The sequence below is a fragment of the Lotus japonicus genome, chromosome 1 (genome assembly GCF_012489685.1).
Source record: "Lotus japonicus ecotype B-129 chromosome 1, LjGifu_v1.2".
NCBI lineage: Eukaryota > Viridiplantae > Streptophyta > Magnoliopsida > Fabales > Fabaceae > Lotus > Lotus japonicus.
Genome location: NC_080041.1, coordinates 10179387 through 10195430, shown reverse-complemented (window position 1 = coordinate 10195430; position 16044 = coordinate 10179387). Strand labels below are relative to the sequence as shown.

The 16044-nt window shown below is 37.8% G+C and overlaps 3 protein-coding genes across 4 annotated transcripts; 2 read left to right on the top strand and 1 right to left on the bottom strand.

The window, feature by feature from the left end:
* The first annotated feature begins 494 nt into the window (after positions 1–494).
* LOC130733538 (staphylococcal-like nuclease CAN2) lies at positions 495–3309 on the top strand. Its single transcript, XM_057585762.1, has 9 exons — positions 495–826; positions 984–1039; positions 1386–1500; positions 1600–1710; positions 1929–2116; positions 2206–2262; positions 2469–2628; positions 2718–2786; positions 2860–3309. The coding sequence occupies exons 1-9, from the start codon at positions 674–676 to the stop codon at positions 2956–2958; spliced, it is 1008 nt and encodes a 335-aa protein (XP_057441745.1). The 5' UTR covers positions 495–673; the 3' UTR covers positions 2959–3309.
* A 1223-nt stretch (positions 3310–4532) lies between these two features.
* On the top strand, positions 4533–5468 carry LOC130721926 (uncharacterized). Its single transcript, XM_057572534.1, has 2 exons — positions 4533–4727; positions 5040–5468. Exons 1-2 carry the CDS (start codon positions 4533–4535, stop codon positions 5466–5468), a joined length of 624 nt encoding a protein of 207 aa, XP_057428517.1.
* Positions 5469–8772: 3304 nt separating this feature from the next.
* LOC130733537 (uncharacterized) lies at positions 8773–11426 on the bottom strand. Of its 2 annotated transcripts, none has more exons than XM_057585760.1 (2): positions 11123–11426; positions 8773–10861 (listed from the first exon to the last, which is right to left on the bottom strand). In XM_057585760.1, exon 2 carries the CDS (start codon positions 10804–10806, stop codon positions 9136–9138), a length of 1671 nt encoding a protein of 556 aa, XP_057441743.1. In that variant the 5' UTR covers positions 10807–10861; positions 11123–11426; the 3' UTR covers positions 8773–9135. The 2 variants fall into 2 exon arrangements, with proteins under 2 accessions (XP_057441743.1, XP_057441744.1); XM_057585761.1 differs by having other exon boundaries at positions 8773–10807.
* Positions 11427–16044: the final 4618 nt, after the last annotated feature.

Below are 16044 nucleotides of genomic sequence, written 5' to 3'. Positions count from 1 at the left end.
AGACATCTAGAGTATTTAAGCTTATAAACAATATACTATGGATACCGTAAAAGAAACAATATACTATTGATGCCAACACATGTTGGTGACAAGGATGAACCACTTTCTTTTAAAAGAAAGTTTGATTTTCACTATTGATGTGATGTTTGTTGATGATATAAACTATCTATAATACACTTATAGATATCCTACAATTCTAGAGACATGTTCTTAGTCGTGATGCTAATCAAAGTTCAACCCACCCAAATTTTACTAAAAAAATATTCCATAACATAGTATCCGTTGTAGGTGGTATTCGAACATTTACACATGATACTCAATTACTCATAGGGTGTGAATTACATAATCAACCGGTAACCTAGCAAGAATAGAAGTTGTTCACGCGCTAAAGTGTTACCCACAATTCACGTTAAACCGTTGACGTAGACGTTTCCATATCTTAATATTCTCAAAAAATAAAAGTTAGGTTCTTCACATAACAATCAATCAATCAATGCTAAAATGCCACATATTATTCTGCATTTTTTCAATTTGTGTAACTTCCATCTATTATTTCAACCCGATCCCAACAATATCTATCCCTCATTGGTTGCCACAACAGCAACTACTAGATTCTCTCACCCGTGATCTTTCTTTCTATTCTCCAAAGTTTCAATCCTTGATCAATTCAACCATGGGAAACGCCCTCAGATTCCTCTATTCCAATTGCTGCAAGCCCACAGCAGCTGGTGATTCTGATTCACTTGGACCACATGGTGTTTCCTCTGCCACCGTTGGTGTTTCAGCACTTGCCCATGATCTCTTTCACTTTGAAAACACCTCCCAGGTTCACATTCTTCTGCTCCTTAAACTCCTCAATTATGCATTAACAGCTTGTGTAATACTAATCATGTTTTCTCAGTTAATTATAGTTAATTTGGTTGAGGCCATGTCTTCCATGACAGATTTTGAGAGATCTGTGTGTTCTGTTTTTAATATTTTAGGTTCCTGAAGGACTGAGCAAGCATGTTAAGTCTTCTAAAAAGGCTCAAGCTAACTGGTACTCACCACATTCTTCATACTAAATTGATTACTAATACCATGTTTAGATAAGCTTCTAGTTAATCAGAATCAATTCAATTATGAAACTTAAAGATATTCGTCGGAATTGATTCTGCATTCAGATTTGGATACACGGTAGAAAATCAGGATGAAGCCAGATCATGGTGGACAGGAGCAAAAGTAAGGGAAGTTGCTTCTGTCCACCATAATTTTGGCCACTACTGTTTTCTGCCGTGTTTTCGAACAAACATAGAAGTCTTCAAAACATACACTAAAATATTCAGAAATTTTCACCTGCCAACTACTTAGGGCTCTTTTTTGGTGTTTCTTGCAATCTTTTGAAGGTATAGAAAGTTAGTGGATGCTTGGAAAGAGGCAAAACCCCCTCCCAGGACACCTGAAGAAGCAGCTAGGCTTGTTATTCAGACATTGAAAAGACATCAGAAAGCAGATGTTGAGGTTTTCATGTACTTTAAAACTAGTATTCAAGTATGAGTTTGTGTCTGTGCTTATAACAAGAGCAAATTACAAATGAATTTTATGTTGCTTAATTGATAGGGGTTGTTGACTTTCTATGGTCTTCCTCTACCACACACCCTAGTTGAAGTAGTTGCTCAACCCCCTACATCGTTGCCTCATGGAGTACAATATGAAATGCACACCTTGCCGGTAAGAACAAACATTTATATCATGTCCATGAAACTATGCGTAATTCTGCTGAAATGAAGATGTGTAGCATGTTTGGATCAGCTTCTAATACCTAGAATATACTCACGGAAGATTCTTCCTAGAATTTATTTTGACTTTAGAATTAGTTGTAGAAGGATTTGTAAACATGCATGTGGTTGTTGACATGACTTGATTCACCATTATCTGAATGGAATTAGGTGGATGCAAAAGCAGTGGCAGATGGTGATACTGTAACAGTTTATGTCAGCACAGCAGATCCCAGGGAATCATCAACTGTCCCTGCCAACATTCATGCGGCAGCTGTGCGTAGATCAGAAGCTCGTTCTCGAAGGAATTATGAAGAAGCAGATGCATTACACAAACAGATTATTGATGCAGGATATAGGTTGGTTTGCAATTTTCCAATTCCCAATATTTATTGTGCTTCCATGTTTTATTTCTACTTAGTTTTGTTCTAATTGCTCTCTTATTTAGGATGCTTTCTTTTCAAAACGAGGAAGTCCTAGCTAAGAAGTATAGGATTCGACTAAGGTAATTACTAACAAGAGAAGCTTTATTAAGTGCATGTTTGGAAATCCTTCTACGGTTGATTCTAAAGCTGCAATCAATTCTGGGAAGAAGCTTCTGTAAATAGAATCTGAGTTTCAAAATTGATTGAGGAAAGAGAAGCTTATCCAAACATGTTACAAGATGTTTTTAAGTTGTGGAAACCTTACTGAACTCTGGAAACAAAACAGGGGAATTGATGCACCAGAAAGTGCAATGCCATATGGAAAGGAAGCTAAAATGGAACTGACCAAGGTTCTTCAGGGTAAGTCTTTGAGGGTCCTAATTTATGGAGAAGATCGCTATGGTCGTTGTGTAGGTGATATCTATTGTAATGGCATTTTTGTTCAGGTATTCATTCATTTTATACATTATAGTTCATTTACCTCTACATCTTATGGCTATAAAAAAAATCTCATTTTGATTTCTTTTATGATAAGGAATTGATGCTTAAGAAGGGTTTAGCATGGCACTACTCAGCTTATGACAAAAGACCCGAATTAGAAACTGTAAGTGTTAACTTATGTGCAAGTTTTCTTCATTTTTCATGCATATCCTAACTTTTGTATGTCCTTATGTTAGTGGGAGAAAGAAGCTAGAGCAAAGCGAGTTGGATTATGGGCTTCAAAAAACCCTGAGAAACCATGGGATTGGAGAAAGGACAGAAGAGAAGCTAACTAAGTGTTTGAAAATCTTTCTGTAATTGATTATGGAGCCAGAATCAGTTCTGAGGAAAGAAAAGTTGATCCAAACACAATATAACATTGGCTGGATAAAATCACACCAGCGGAATCCCTATACACCAGGGTGCCAACAGAGAATTGAACTTATCAGTAAATCCTAGGGATAAATTCAAACAAAGATCCCTCATTCATTATTAAGGGATCATTGTTGTAACTTGTAACAGACTATGTTTATATGGAGCAGTTGTGAACTAACTGATACTATTGATGAGGGTGAAAATCCGTGAGAAGAGTCCCTTATCTAGGCGAGAGAGTTCATATACAACATATTACATGGCATCATTGTTCACTTCACTATGTCACATCATACATCACCCTTGATAGTACATTATATTTGATTTATTTTACAATACAACACTCATTATATAAGATGACAAGTGATTCAGCATATCATTGTTGGTAATTAAAGATAGACTCGTGATATGATGACATATTCATATCCGATAGAGAAATTGTATCATAAAAAAACGTTGGATCTGGTTCAAAAGAGAAATTTGAATAAGGGTCTGTGAGTCTTGCATTATTACATGTCCTAATTCGGATAAGGGTCTTGTGAGTCCCTCCAATGCTTTTTGATGATACAACTTACCTGTTAGATATAAGTATGTCATTAGATCCAGAAGTTATCTTTATAGACTGACAATGATATATTGAATCTTGTCATCTTGTAAGACTGGTTACAATGGTGTTGAATATGATGTGTTTAATGTTGAAAATATAGTATAATGGTGTTGAAAGGTGTAGTTTAATGTTGAAAGGGAGAGAGAAGTGTTGAAGAGTTTCAACACTTGTTAAAGGGGTATCCGGAGACACGTGGCACGCCCTGGTTGGTGACCGCCAGGCGCGTGCCACACACGCGCAGACAAGGCGCGTTATGTGTCAGGGTGGGGTAAGGGGGCTGCGTAGTGGGACGCGTGGCATGCTTCGGTTGGCCACCGACAGACGCGTGCCACGCACGCGCGACAGGAGAGAGAGAGTGCACCGCCAATGCCACGTGTCTCATTCTGATTGGTCCGGGCGATTTTCATTTATCCTAATCTTTCCAACTCAATTATTTCGAAAAAAAAAATTAAAAAAATATAAAAAAAATACCAAAATTCATGATTTTTTTTTCTCTATAAATAGAGACTTGGTTTGTTTGATTTGGACACAGAAAAAAAAACCAAGTTTTCCATCATCTTATTCAGCTTATTATCTTTCTATTATCACCTTTGTTTTGAAATGGATCCCAACAATAGCCATTTCAACTCCCAGAATTCTTCCAACCAAAATCCAGACTATCAACATCCAAATCAGTATTCCAACCACCAAAATCCCAACAATTATCCACATCCAAATCAAAATCCCAACTACTACCCAAATCCCAACACTTATCAACATCCAAGTCAATTTTCCCACTACCAAAATCCGAACATTTATCAAGATCCAAATCAATCCAACCACCAAAATCCCAACCATTTTCAAGATCCAAATCAATTTTTCAACCAACGTCCTCATCCCCATCATGGATCTATGTTCAGACATCCATCTCCAACACCGCCGTTTAATGATGGTGCTAATGATGGTGCATCTGAATTTCCCGAATTTTCAACACAAATGACTCTTGGTGGCATGACAGCTGGTGATGAAGCCACTCCAAATGAAGAGGATTCAACTCCTACGAGCAGGAGAAGCCACTTACCAGCATGGAACACTGATCAAAATCTGGTGTTAATTAGTGGGTGGCTTAAATTTGGAACAAACAGTGTTGTCGGGAGAAACCAAAAAGGAGAAACATTTTGGGGTCAAATTGCTGAGTATTGTAATGAGCATTGCTCATTCAATCCTCCGCGGGATGGAAATGCATGCCGAAACCGTTATAATTATATGAGCAAGCAAATAAATAAATGGATTGGCGCTTATGATGGTGCTAAGCGTATGCAACGAAGCGGTTGGTCGGAGGATGATATTTTGACCCAAGCCCAACAACTGTACTCAGATGGAAAGAAGGCTCGATTTAATTTGATAAAAGAATGGCAGGCTCTCCGTGAACAACCACGTTACTGTAGTCAAGCAGGAGGAAGTGTTGGGTCAAGAAGTAGTGAATCTAAGAGATCTCGCGAGAGTGATGCATGTGGCTCAACCTCTGCAGGTGGCTCAACCTCTATAGGATCGATTCCCCGTCCAATAGGTAGGGATGCATCTAAAAAAAAGGGTAAAAAGAAGAGCCCAACAGCTGCCTTGGAAGTGATGCAGAACGATTGGGCTGGATACAAACAAGCCAAGCAGGATGAGGTTGAACAATTGAAGCATCTAGCAGCGATCACGGAAGAGGCTAATAGATTGAGGAAAGAGGAGACTGTAGCTAAGAAAATGAAATTATACCTAAAGTTAAGTGATGAAGAGCATCTCAGTGACCACAAGAAAGAGATGTTGAAGCGGTTGTCCGAAGAGCTCTTTGGAAATTAATTGTCTGTAGTGTTTTCTGTATTAATTTTCAAGTGGTGTCAAGTCTGTAGTGTTTGCTTTAATAATTTTCAAGTGTTGTTAAGTCCCTAGTGTTTGCTTTAATAATTTGTCAGTGTTGTCAAGTCTGTAGTGTTTGCTTTAATAATTTGTCAGTGTTGTCAAGTCTGTAGTGTTTGCTTTAATAATTTGTCAGTGTTGTCAAGTCTGTAGTGTTTGCTTTAATAATTTGCCAGTGTTTTGTCAAGTCTGTTCTGTTTACTTTAATAATTTTTCAGTGTTGTCAGTGGCTAATGTATGGGTTACCGAGTTTGAATATGTATCACTCATTTCGAATCTAGTCCTTATCTGATAATTAACTATAGTTCATATTATTTCAAATCCGTCACTGTCCACCATTCAATTTATCTATATATATGGACTCAAGGTTCCACCATTCAATGCATCTCTTCCCATCTACTTCAAATTTCACAAATAATGGATCCACCAGAGTTTGATCTCCAAGCATACCTTGAAAAAAGTGAGAGAGAAGATGCTTATGTACTCAACCATTTTAGAGAGCGTCAAAATCTAATATTGCAGGCTAGTGCAACTCGTGGTAGAAAAAATCTCAACAGAGATCATGCAGCGGCAAACCGAAGGCTAATTGACGACTACTTTGTCAATGAGCCTACATACGACGATGGAATATTCCGTCGCCGGTACCGGATGCAAAAACATGTTTTCCTTCGAATCGTTGCGGACCTTTCAAGTAGTGATAACTACTTCACACAACGATTTGATGCAGCGAAGAAAGAAGGCATATCGCCCTTAGCAAAATGCACCACAGCAATGCGAATGTTAGCATATGGTGTGGCAGCAGATGCAGTCGATGAGTACATCAAAATCGGAGGTACTACAGCACTGGAGTGTGTACGTAGATTCTGTAAAGGAATCATACGATTGTATGAGCACGAGTACCTGAGAGCACCAACTCAAGAGGACCTGCAAAGAATACTACAGGTTAGTGAACAGCGGGGGTTCCCAGGCATGATCGGGAGCATTGACTGCATGCACTGGGAGTGGAGAAATTGTCCTAAAGCATGGGAAGGTCAATTTGCTAGAGGGGATAAGGGAACCACCACGGTTATTCTTGAAGCAGTTGCATCTCATGATCTATGGATCTGGCATGCCTTTTTTGGGTGTCCGGGGACCCTGAACGACATAAACGTTCTAGACCGGTCACCAGTGTTTGATGAATTGGAACAGGGAAACGCGCCACGTGTGAATTTCATCGTGAATCAACGTCCCTATAATATGGCATACTATCTAGCTGATGGTATCTACCCTTCTTATCCAACTTTCGTCAAATCTATTAGACTTCCTCAAAGTGAACCCGATAAGTGCTTTGCAAAACATCAGGAGGGATATCGGAAGGACATCGAGCGTGCATTTGGAGTGCTTCAAGCTCGTTTTCAAATCATCCGTGAACCAGCTCGCTTGTGGGACATAAATGATTTGGGTATCATCATGAGGTCATGCATCATATTACACAATATGATTGTTGAGGATGAACGAGATTCATATGCTCAACGCTGGACCGATTTTGAGCAAGCTGAGGGAAGTGGATCTAGCACACCGCAACCATACTCGACCGAGGTGTTGCCCGCTTTTGCGGATCATGTGCGTGCTAGATCCGAGTTGCGTGATCCAAATGTCCATCACCAACTGCAAGCAGATCTAGTGAAGCACATCTGGACAAAGTTTGGAATGTATCCTCATGATTAAATATGCTTTGTATCGTACTAATTATGTTATTTGTGTGTTGTGTGTTTAGTTTGCTGTCTTGCATTTTAATTACGTTATTTGTGTGTTATGTTAAGAAAATTAAATAAATAATTGTGTGTTTAGTTTGTTGTCTTGCATTTTAATTTGCGTTAAAAAAATATTACGTTAATTTAATTTAATTTTAAAAAACCAAAAAAAATTAAATTAAATTAAATCGATAATCGTTTATTTAATTTAATTTTTATTGCAAATTTTAAATTTATGAAATCATAAAAAGAAAAATATAAAATTAAATCAAAATATAAGATAAAAAAAGTGGTGGGGTAGGGGGTAGGGTGTTGAATGAAAAACCATTGGAATGGGTAAAAGTTGAATGAAGTGTTGAACTGGAGAGAGAAGATGAAAAGTGGGGTGTTGAGGGTGTTGAATGTTGAAACCATTGTAGATAGTCTAATAATGAAAGTTGTATGTAAAATACATCAAAGATAATATATTATGAAGGGTGGTGTAAGCGATGTTATCACGTAATATAGTGATGTAAGCGATGATGTCATGTAGTCTAATGTATTTGAGCTCCCTTGCGTATATAAGAGGCTCTTATCATTGTATATCAGATTTCCACCTTATGAATAAAATAAGTGTGTTTGTGTGTTTCAATCATGTATTTCTAAACTCTTTATCTTACTTTTCAATCAGATCATAATCCTTAGTTGAGATGCATTGGAATGTTGTTCCAAGTCATTGTTGTGAACTCCAATGCACATTCACTCAATTGAATACACGTTGTATTGGGTGAATATGGTTCACATTACCCCTACCTCAAATCCTATCAGACATGTCTCTTGCACCAAAAATTTGAAAGAATAAAATGTTACTTTCTAAATATCAATTTTTTTTTAAATGTGGAGCTTAAACTTAAACGTGAAATTAGAATCTAAATTGGGTATCTATCAACAATGAAATTTAGCATAATGTCACTGGTAAAGAATCTCTTTGGATGCAGATCAAAGAACATTTATTAAAATTTATCAAATATTTTTTTTTATAGTAGATAAGCTCTAATAAGTGTTCTTTGCCTCTTGAATGCAGCATAAGAGGGATATTAGATCAGGAGAAAACGAAATTTAAGGACACCTCAGTTTGATTCCAGTACTGGTTTCACAGGAACTCAGCATTTTTTTGTTCAATAACTCAGAGCATGTTTAACTTCAGAATAAGGGGCTATGCCTGAGCATGTTCAATGAATGAGCACAAATATTTCAGTTCCCTATTCCTTCACTAAAACATGTAAAATAATAAATGATTAACTAGCCATTGACCAGAAGATTGATAATACCTCAGCAAATCAACACATTCCTGCATGTACTATTCTTACAGCTAATACAAACGATTTGCATTGCATCCTGAATTGAACAAGGAATATTGTACAAGCATTTCATCAAAGCCTATGTCAGTGCCTTGAGATCAATAGGGAAACTTTACAGCTCAACAAGTCATTTGGTACATACAAGACAAGTTGGAAAACAAAACCTTGTTCCTATCCAAAATCATAAGCTTTACTCTCACAAGAAGGAATAGAGGTTAAGAATGTAAATTACAATCTTCCACAATCAACATCTGTTGCTTAAGTGCATTTCATATAGGGGGAATATATAAAGAAAACCTCAAAAAAGAAAGAAAGGAGCTTGGTTTCACACAGACATCTACTCAATTACATAACAAAGTTGATGATCAAGATCAACATTTAAAATCTGCTTCCTGAATTAAATGGGTGATACAAATGAGTGCAAGATACTGAGAGAGCAAAACAATGAATAAAGAAGCATTGAACCCAAAACTTAATGGACTATGCCGTATATACAAATCGCAAACAGAAAAGATCCCTGATTTTGATCTTCAGGGACTAAGGAGATTCTCTATGTATTGATGGTGGAGTTGGTGGGTTCATTACTCCATCTTTCGCCTTTTCCGGAACCTCTTCTGTTACTGAAGATAATGGCCTATCTGGATTATAACGTCCCTTAAAGGGACTGCTTAGAGGACTAGATGGTTTGAACCTAGAGGGAGAAGAGTTGAAACCCAGGGGAGAACTTGTGCCACTTGTGCCAGATTTGGTTGATGCCACATCTTCACGAGGCAAAGGTGAAATTTGCGGTTGGTCATCCGCATAGATTCCTTTCTTGTAGAATTTATCTTCTACGATATCATAGGAATTCGCTGTCCGCACTTCTTGAGCGAGAGCGCACCAGCAACAGAATAGCCAAAGCGTGCAATCAGAAGCTGAAGGCTTGCCACAGCAGAAGTCATAAGAAGGCAGATTGAACCTATTTCTCATCCGGATCCTCCAAAAGCCACCGTAAAGCATACCGAAAAAGCATAGAATGATTCCAACACCTACTAGAGCCTGCCTAACGGTGTCATCCTCAATATTAACAGCAGCCAAGATAAAAATCCAAAAGGGAGCCATACAGAACAGCATGAAAGTGGCAATGTGAACAAACATGTTTCCAAAGCCGAGTCTCTCCATGTTCCAACCGAAGACGCAAAAAGTACAGAAAAGCGAGAGATACGCTTCAGAGATATCGTTCCAAAGGTCGAGTATCCCTCCACTCCACTTTGGTCTATTTTCAATAATCCTTCGCTGATCTCTGGATGAAAATGAATACTTCTTCTCAAATGGTGTCACTCTCAGCTTTTGAGCATCCGGAATATGAACCTGTGCCTCTTCATCCATCTCAGAATCATAATCTTTACCTAATGGGCTAAGAATGCTATACAGACCAGCAATTGCAGGTGCACCAATTGAAAAAGATACGCATATTCCAACTCCTATGGCCGGGCGCTGAGATCTTTTATACCCCAAGTTTAGACCACAAAGTGCATATTGCGCAAAACAGTTCACATTAAGGAGGATGATCACTGCCATCATGTGTGCCCATTCATGGGGCTTATAAGTTCCATTTTTGCAGTACACCTTTCTAAGTCTGGGGATATCTTTTGGACCCCATCTGCACAGAAGAACAAAGTGGTAGATCCTTTTCGGATGCTGGTATAAACACATTAGCGTAAACAGCGCATTCAGTATTTGATTGTTCACTTCAAACCACGCGTTCCTTTGGGACTTCTTCGTCAGCACCGCATTCAACATGCCAGTCATTACAAGGAACAGAATCGCACCCGAAACAGCGACACAGAGGATCCACGCGAAAAGGGCCATGTTCATCGGATCCCTAATCCATTCTCTGCACATCTTCTTGATTGAACCCCAGTCAAGTTTCTTAGAAAACATGCCACTGAAGCGTTCTCTTATGCTACGCGAACTCGGAGAAGGCACCAATTGTGAAATCTGGTCCCTATCGGAAGCAATCCGCTTGAATTTCGCAGATGCAGAACCAAATTTGAAGAACTTGAGCCTATCAGGAATAGAACTCGCGGTACCCTGGTACTTCCTCTGAGAGTTTTCACTGTCTAGCATTGTTCTTCGAGACATCGAAACATCTAGGCTTAACTCCTTCACTTTACTTCCATTACTACATTCCTCAATCTCATCCTTACCATTATCAACAGAAACCATTCTGATATGAAAATCAGAACCTTACAATCAGTGGTAAGGACACACAGAACAAACACTGCAAGGAAAAAAAAAACACAAAAAGTTCCTCTAGGTATTCAAATTCAAATCCAGAACAAATTTATGGTGAATCCACAAGAACAAAGATGGCATCCAATGAAAAATCAAAAAGATTAAAACTTGATACAAATGACAATGACCCATTAAACAGATCATGATAAATAAGCTTCTAATCAATTAAAAATCCAAAATTTACAGAATTAAAATGAGAACATAACTCAAAAGACAAAACCCAAAATCAGAACATAAAACAACATACCTATTAGGCGACAAAAGATGAAGAAGGCGTTGAATCCAAGTAAGAGTGATATTCTCTGCAAAACTCACAAGGTAAGAACAAGACAATCGTGTGGGAACATTCGGAGCTGGCAAGAGAAGAATGGTACTTTGCAAACTTCGGAGGCTAAACAAATGGAATGGTCAAACACAGGTTGCTTAATGCCACTTGCCAACAGAAAACGAAGGGACAGGTTGAAATTTCATTGGGTGGGTGGAAAGATTATATATATTTTTCTTCTTCTAGCAACAAGGGACAACAAGAAAGAAGAAAAATGGAAAAAATTGATAGTAGTATTCAATTATTCAATTATTTATCTAGAACTAGAATCTTGTTCTTGTAGAAGAGAATAACGGGTCCTACCCACCACCTTTGAGGTCATTATCAAACATTATCTAACTGCATAATTGTGTGATTTGTGTCACTCGTTTTTTAAATAAAACTAGGGTTTCTAATTATTATTTTGTTTTTTTACTGGTCTAACGCATTCGAGAAATTGTGTTTATCATTTTCAACAAATGATTTTATCTGGATTCGAACTTGTGTCACTCACTGCTCTTATGAGTATCTTTTTTTTTCCTGCTAAGGTAGAGGGCTTATTCCCGAAAACTAACAGGAACTGGTTTAGCGTTTAGTTGAAAGGATCTACTTAGTTAACATTATTTCACTATAGTAAAAAGATAAACTAATTATTCACTAACACTAAACTAGAGTCCTTACTAACTAAATATTGATTTTCCAACGCTTCAGCGTCGTTGTTACTTCTTTGGAACACGAGGACGTTTTATCTGTTTTCAGTTGTTGCTCGCTTTGGGTTGCTTTCCTGGTCTATGGTTGACTTTAGGCTCCTATTCTTGCTCCTTTCTCCTATCGAACGGGTGGAATGGGCTCTGGTTTTGGACAAAGCTGCGAGTGTGGTGACGGGGATGATGATGGGAACGACGATGTCGATGGAGGCTCTGGGTCAAGCGCTGATTCAGTTCGATGTGGGTCTTCTAAGGCTCGTGTGGCTCTTTGTGGATGACATTTCAGATTGAATTTCCTATCATCAAATCAGAGGGTTATTCACCCAATTTGGTTGCTTGGTGAGTGTTTTTGTTCAGCGTTCTAGTAGGCCTGGGAGACGTTTTCGTTTCACTTTTGTCTGTTTCTCGTCATTGAAGGCTGATTCTACGACGATTAAACGTTTGAGTGGTTTTCGGATGGGTAAAGCTTCTCTCTTTGTGTCTTTGGCTAAGCCTCCCAATAAAGTTGTGTTGGACTTTGGCGCTAAAGTCTCTTCTCACCATCTTGTTTCTAGGAATTCGGTTTATGGTCTTGGTGCTTCTTCTTGGAGAGATGTTGTCTTAGGGTTAAAGAAGGATTCTCAAGCGTCGTTTTGCTCTGTTGTGAATGTGGGGGAACCTCCTACTTTAGATAGGGATTTTGTTCTCGATCCGTGGTTGACAGGATTGGAGGGATCTTCCATTGTTGGCGTTTGTGTCAGTTGGGGTTGAGTATCCTTGATGAAGTCCTTTTCCCCAAGACATTTGGTTCAATTCCGCAAGTTGGCTCGAGCTTTGTTGTTGGAAGGTGGGATGCTTTTCTTTTCCCTAAAATTGATTGTCCTTTTGGAGTGGTAGAAGATGATGAGGTGTATGTTGCATCTTATATGGTAGAGGTGATTGATGAGTCACATTTTCAAGTTATTGCACCTTCGAAGGCTTTTAGCAGGTTGGTTGTTGATCCTTCGCAGGCCTTGTCGGTGTTTTCTCCAAGTATTAATCGGTTGGGTATTAGAGGAATCGTCTTTAATGATAGCTCTGTTGGTGTTGTTTTGGTAAACCTCTTGCATAGCCTTGTTTTTAGAGAAGGGAAGGTAGTTATGACTTTGTCTTTTGATAGTCAGTTCCCTTTGTCTTTTCTGAGATCTTCCCCTGATGTCTCCTTGATGGATGCTTGTCTTGATCGTTTTCTGTTTGATTTCCTACCTCTTTGCTCTCTTCTTCATCTAGCAGAGGTGGTTGATGTGGGATCATACAAGTTTGACTTGGTTTCTCCTACGGTTGCTGATGATGTGCGCGATTTTTCTCCCTCTAGGCCTGTGTGGCAGGTCCTGTGTGAAGATGGTGGGGTCGCTCAACATCAGATCTTTAGTGTGGCAGTTGGGTTGGTTGCGCCGTCTTTGGATGCCTCTACTCCTGATGTTCATGTTGCGTCTATTCCTCGTAGGAGAGGGCGCCCAAAAAAGGTAAAGAGAATTTGTAAGCCTCGTCATGTGCCCTCGATGATTTGTGTGGGTCCGGGTTCTGTTGCGGTTGACGATATCCTCAAGTGCAATCATGTCGTCGGTTCATCCGACTCTGCTTGATTCAGGGAGCAGTCCATGCGGTCGTTACTGGACGCGAGCCAAGAAGGCATGGATGCTTGGCAAGCTTGTGGGTTGTACTTTTGTGGTAGGGACGATGCGGCTATTCACGGCTTGGCACAAGAAATAGAGGAGTCGTGGCCGCCCTGAGTGCTGACATTGCTCTTGGTGTTATCTTTAGTTTTGGTTTAGGTCTTCGGTTTTGCTTCTGTTGATTTTTATCTGTTATTTCAGGAGGTTCTTTTTTTTGTTTATATTTTTAGGGTGGTCAAGTGAATGTGTATTTTGTGGATGGTTGGTGACTTTTGTTTTTGTAATCCTCATTGTCTTATTCTTGAGCTTAGCCTCTTACTTCTTATTATAATTAATATATTTGGATTTCCAAAAAAAAACTAAATATTGATTTAGATATAGTAAATATACACTATTTTTCTCTTATTACATGCTATTAATTAAATTATTTCTCTACTTATGTCACTTTTATAATTTAAATACTAATTTTTAGATAATAAATAATTTAACTATTTATTTGATTTTTATTATTCATCACTTGCTATGAAATAGTTTTTTTTTTTCAGAAAGGAAAGTACTTGTTAGTTTTTTTTGAACGTAACGTACTTGTTGCTAGTTGTTACTAAAAGTTAAAGTCAATAGCTTTAATTTAAATAGACTAATTTTAATTAAATTAATTTAATTTTAGCTAATTTTAAAACATAGACTCATTTATCAAAAATGAAAAAAATAATATAATAAATAAATTACTTTAACACATCGGTTAAAACCCGGTCATAACCTAGTCGTCGTCTCATTCTCAATGACGGCATTAGACACGAACCTTCTTCATGCTTATGATTCATAAAAGAAAAATAGAGGAAGTGATTGGGAGAGGTATAGAAGCAGAGGAGGAAATGTTTTTCAGAAATTCTAAGCAATAGAAGCAACGTTTTAAAGCTAACATCAAGTATATTTATTTTTATCTTTTACTTCAGGATTTTTCTAATATATAGTGTTCATCCAATCAAATTCTTGGCTATGGGTATATGCAATAGTGCTGATATATATAATCTTTCATATGAGTTATGTACTTCGAAATGTAGGATTCATAAAAATCACAAATAATTTCTAAAGATTGGAAAATAAACAAGAGAAAGAGAAAATATAAAAAAATACTCAAAAAAATGACATTCTCTTATTTATCACAATATCATAAATCTTCTTGAGCTAGGTTGCCATAACCTTCGTTTGAGTACCCGTTCCTGCACCATGAAACTCAGTGAAGAATCCCAGACATTTGAACCCGAAACCTTCTTCAACTCAGACCTCCAAATCACCACAAACACCCTCCGTAATTCAAATCACCTGCCTAAACCCCATCTCCACAGCCAGCAGCTTCATCAACCAAAACACAGCTCAATCCGGCCAAGCCCATGTCACTATTGCTCACACCGCAGCAAGAGACACTGCTCACAACCAAAGCCACCACGCCAGAGAACCAAACCCCAGATAATTCTCTTCACTGTAATCCTCGCGGCTGAAATGGAACCACCCGGAGCCTTCCAACTCAAATTGTGAGAAAGGATTTGATGACTAATAACATACATTCCAGTCCTTGATATAAATCAAGACTCACGAATTTTTTAAAAATTAAAGTCATAGAAATATGGGATTTGAACGGTACTTGTCCAAGGAATTATACCAATGTAACATTGAAGAAAGCCAAATCGAATGTGACATTGGTATAATGCTTCAGACAAGCGTCGCCCAGATCCCATATATCGGTGGCCATAGCTTTAAAAAAAATCGAGAGTTTTGATTAATATCAAGGACTGGAAGTTTCTTAAACTGTATGTTAGTAGTCACCATATCCTTCTCACAATATTCTAGTGCATTAGCGAAGTTCGACGTCTTCAAACTGCTGCAGATATTGTATTGGAAAAAAAATATAGACGAGGTTTGCAAAATCACTTACAACTCAATTATATCTAGAAATTGAACAATATTTTTTTCTCTGCTTTTCTTTCATTCTCTCTAGCTAATTGTTCTTATGTTTTATTGTTTGGGTTTTACAAACTTTTATAGCCAAATGCATGTTAGGTAACCCATGCATTACGCCATTTGGTTATGAAACATGAGGCTGGTTAATGAAATGGCCTTTGACCATCCTTAAGATTTTGGTAACCCGTGCATTGCGGCCTTCATATTATGACTTTTCAACATTTATTTGGTGAAATGAAACATGAGGCTGGTTTATGAAGAGATAACCTTTGGTCATTTCTAAGATTTCGCAGTCATCATACAAGGTAGGGAATTCTCCACTAAATTATGATGTTGACGATTTCCTCCATCACTTGATTTTGAGTTTTATTACTTTAAAAAAAAAAGAGTTTTATCGGGGGATCCTATTGCCCCATTCATATTCTTAGCAAATATATTTATTTATATTTTTTTATTTAATTCTATTTATTTTATATTTCCAATGAAAAAAAAGAGAAATATAAGAGTCATTCTTAAAAATAATATTGTAATTTTCTTTTTGAAAGCAAAATATGTCTATACA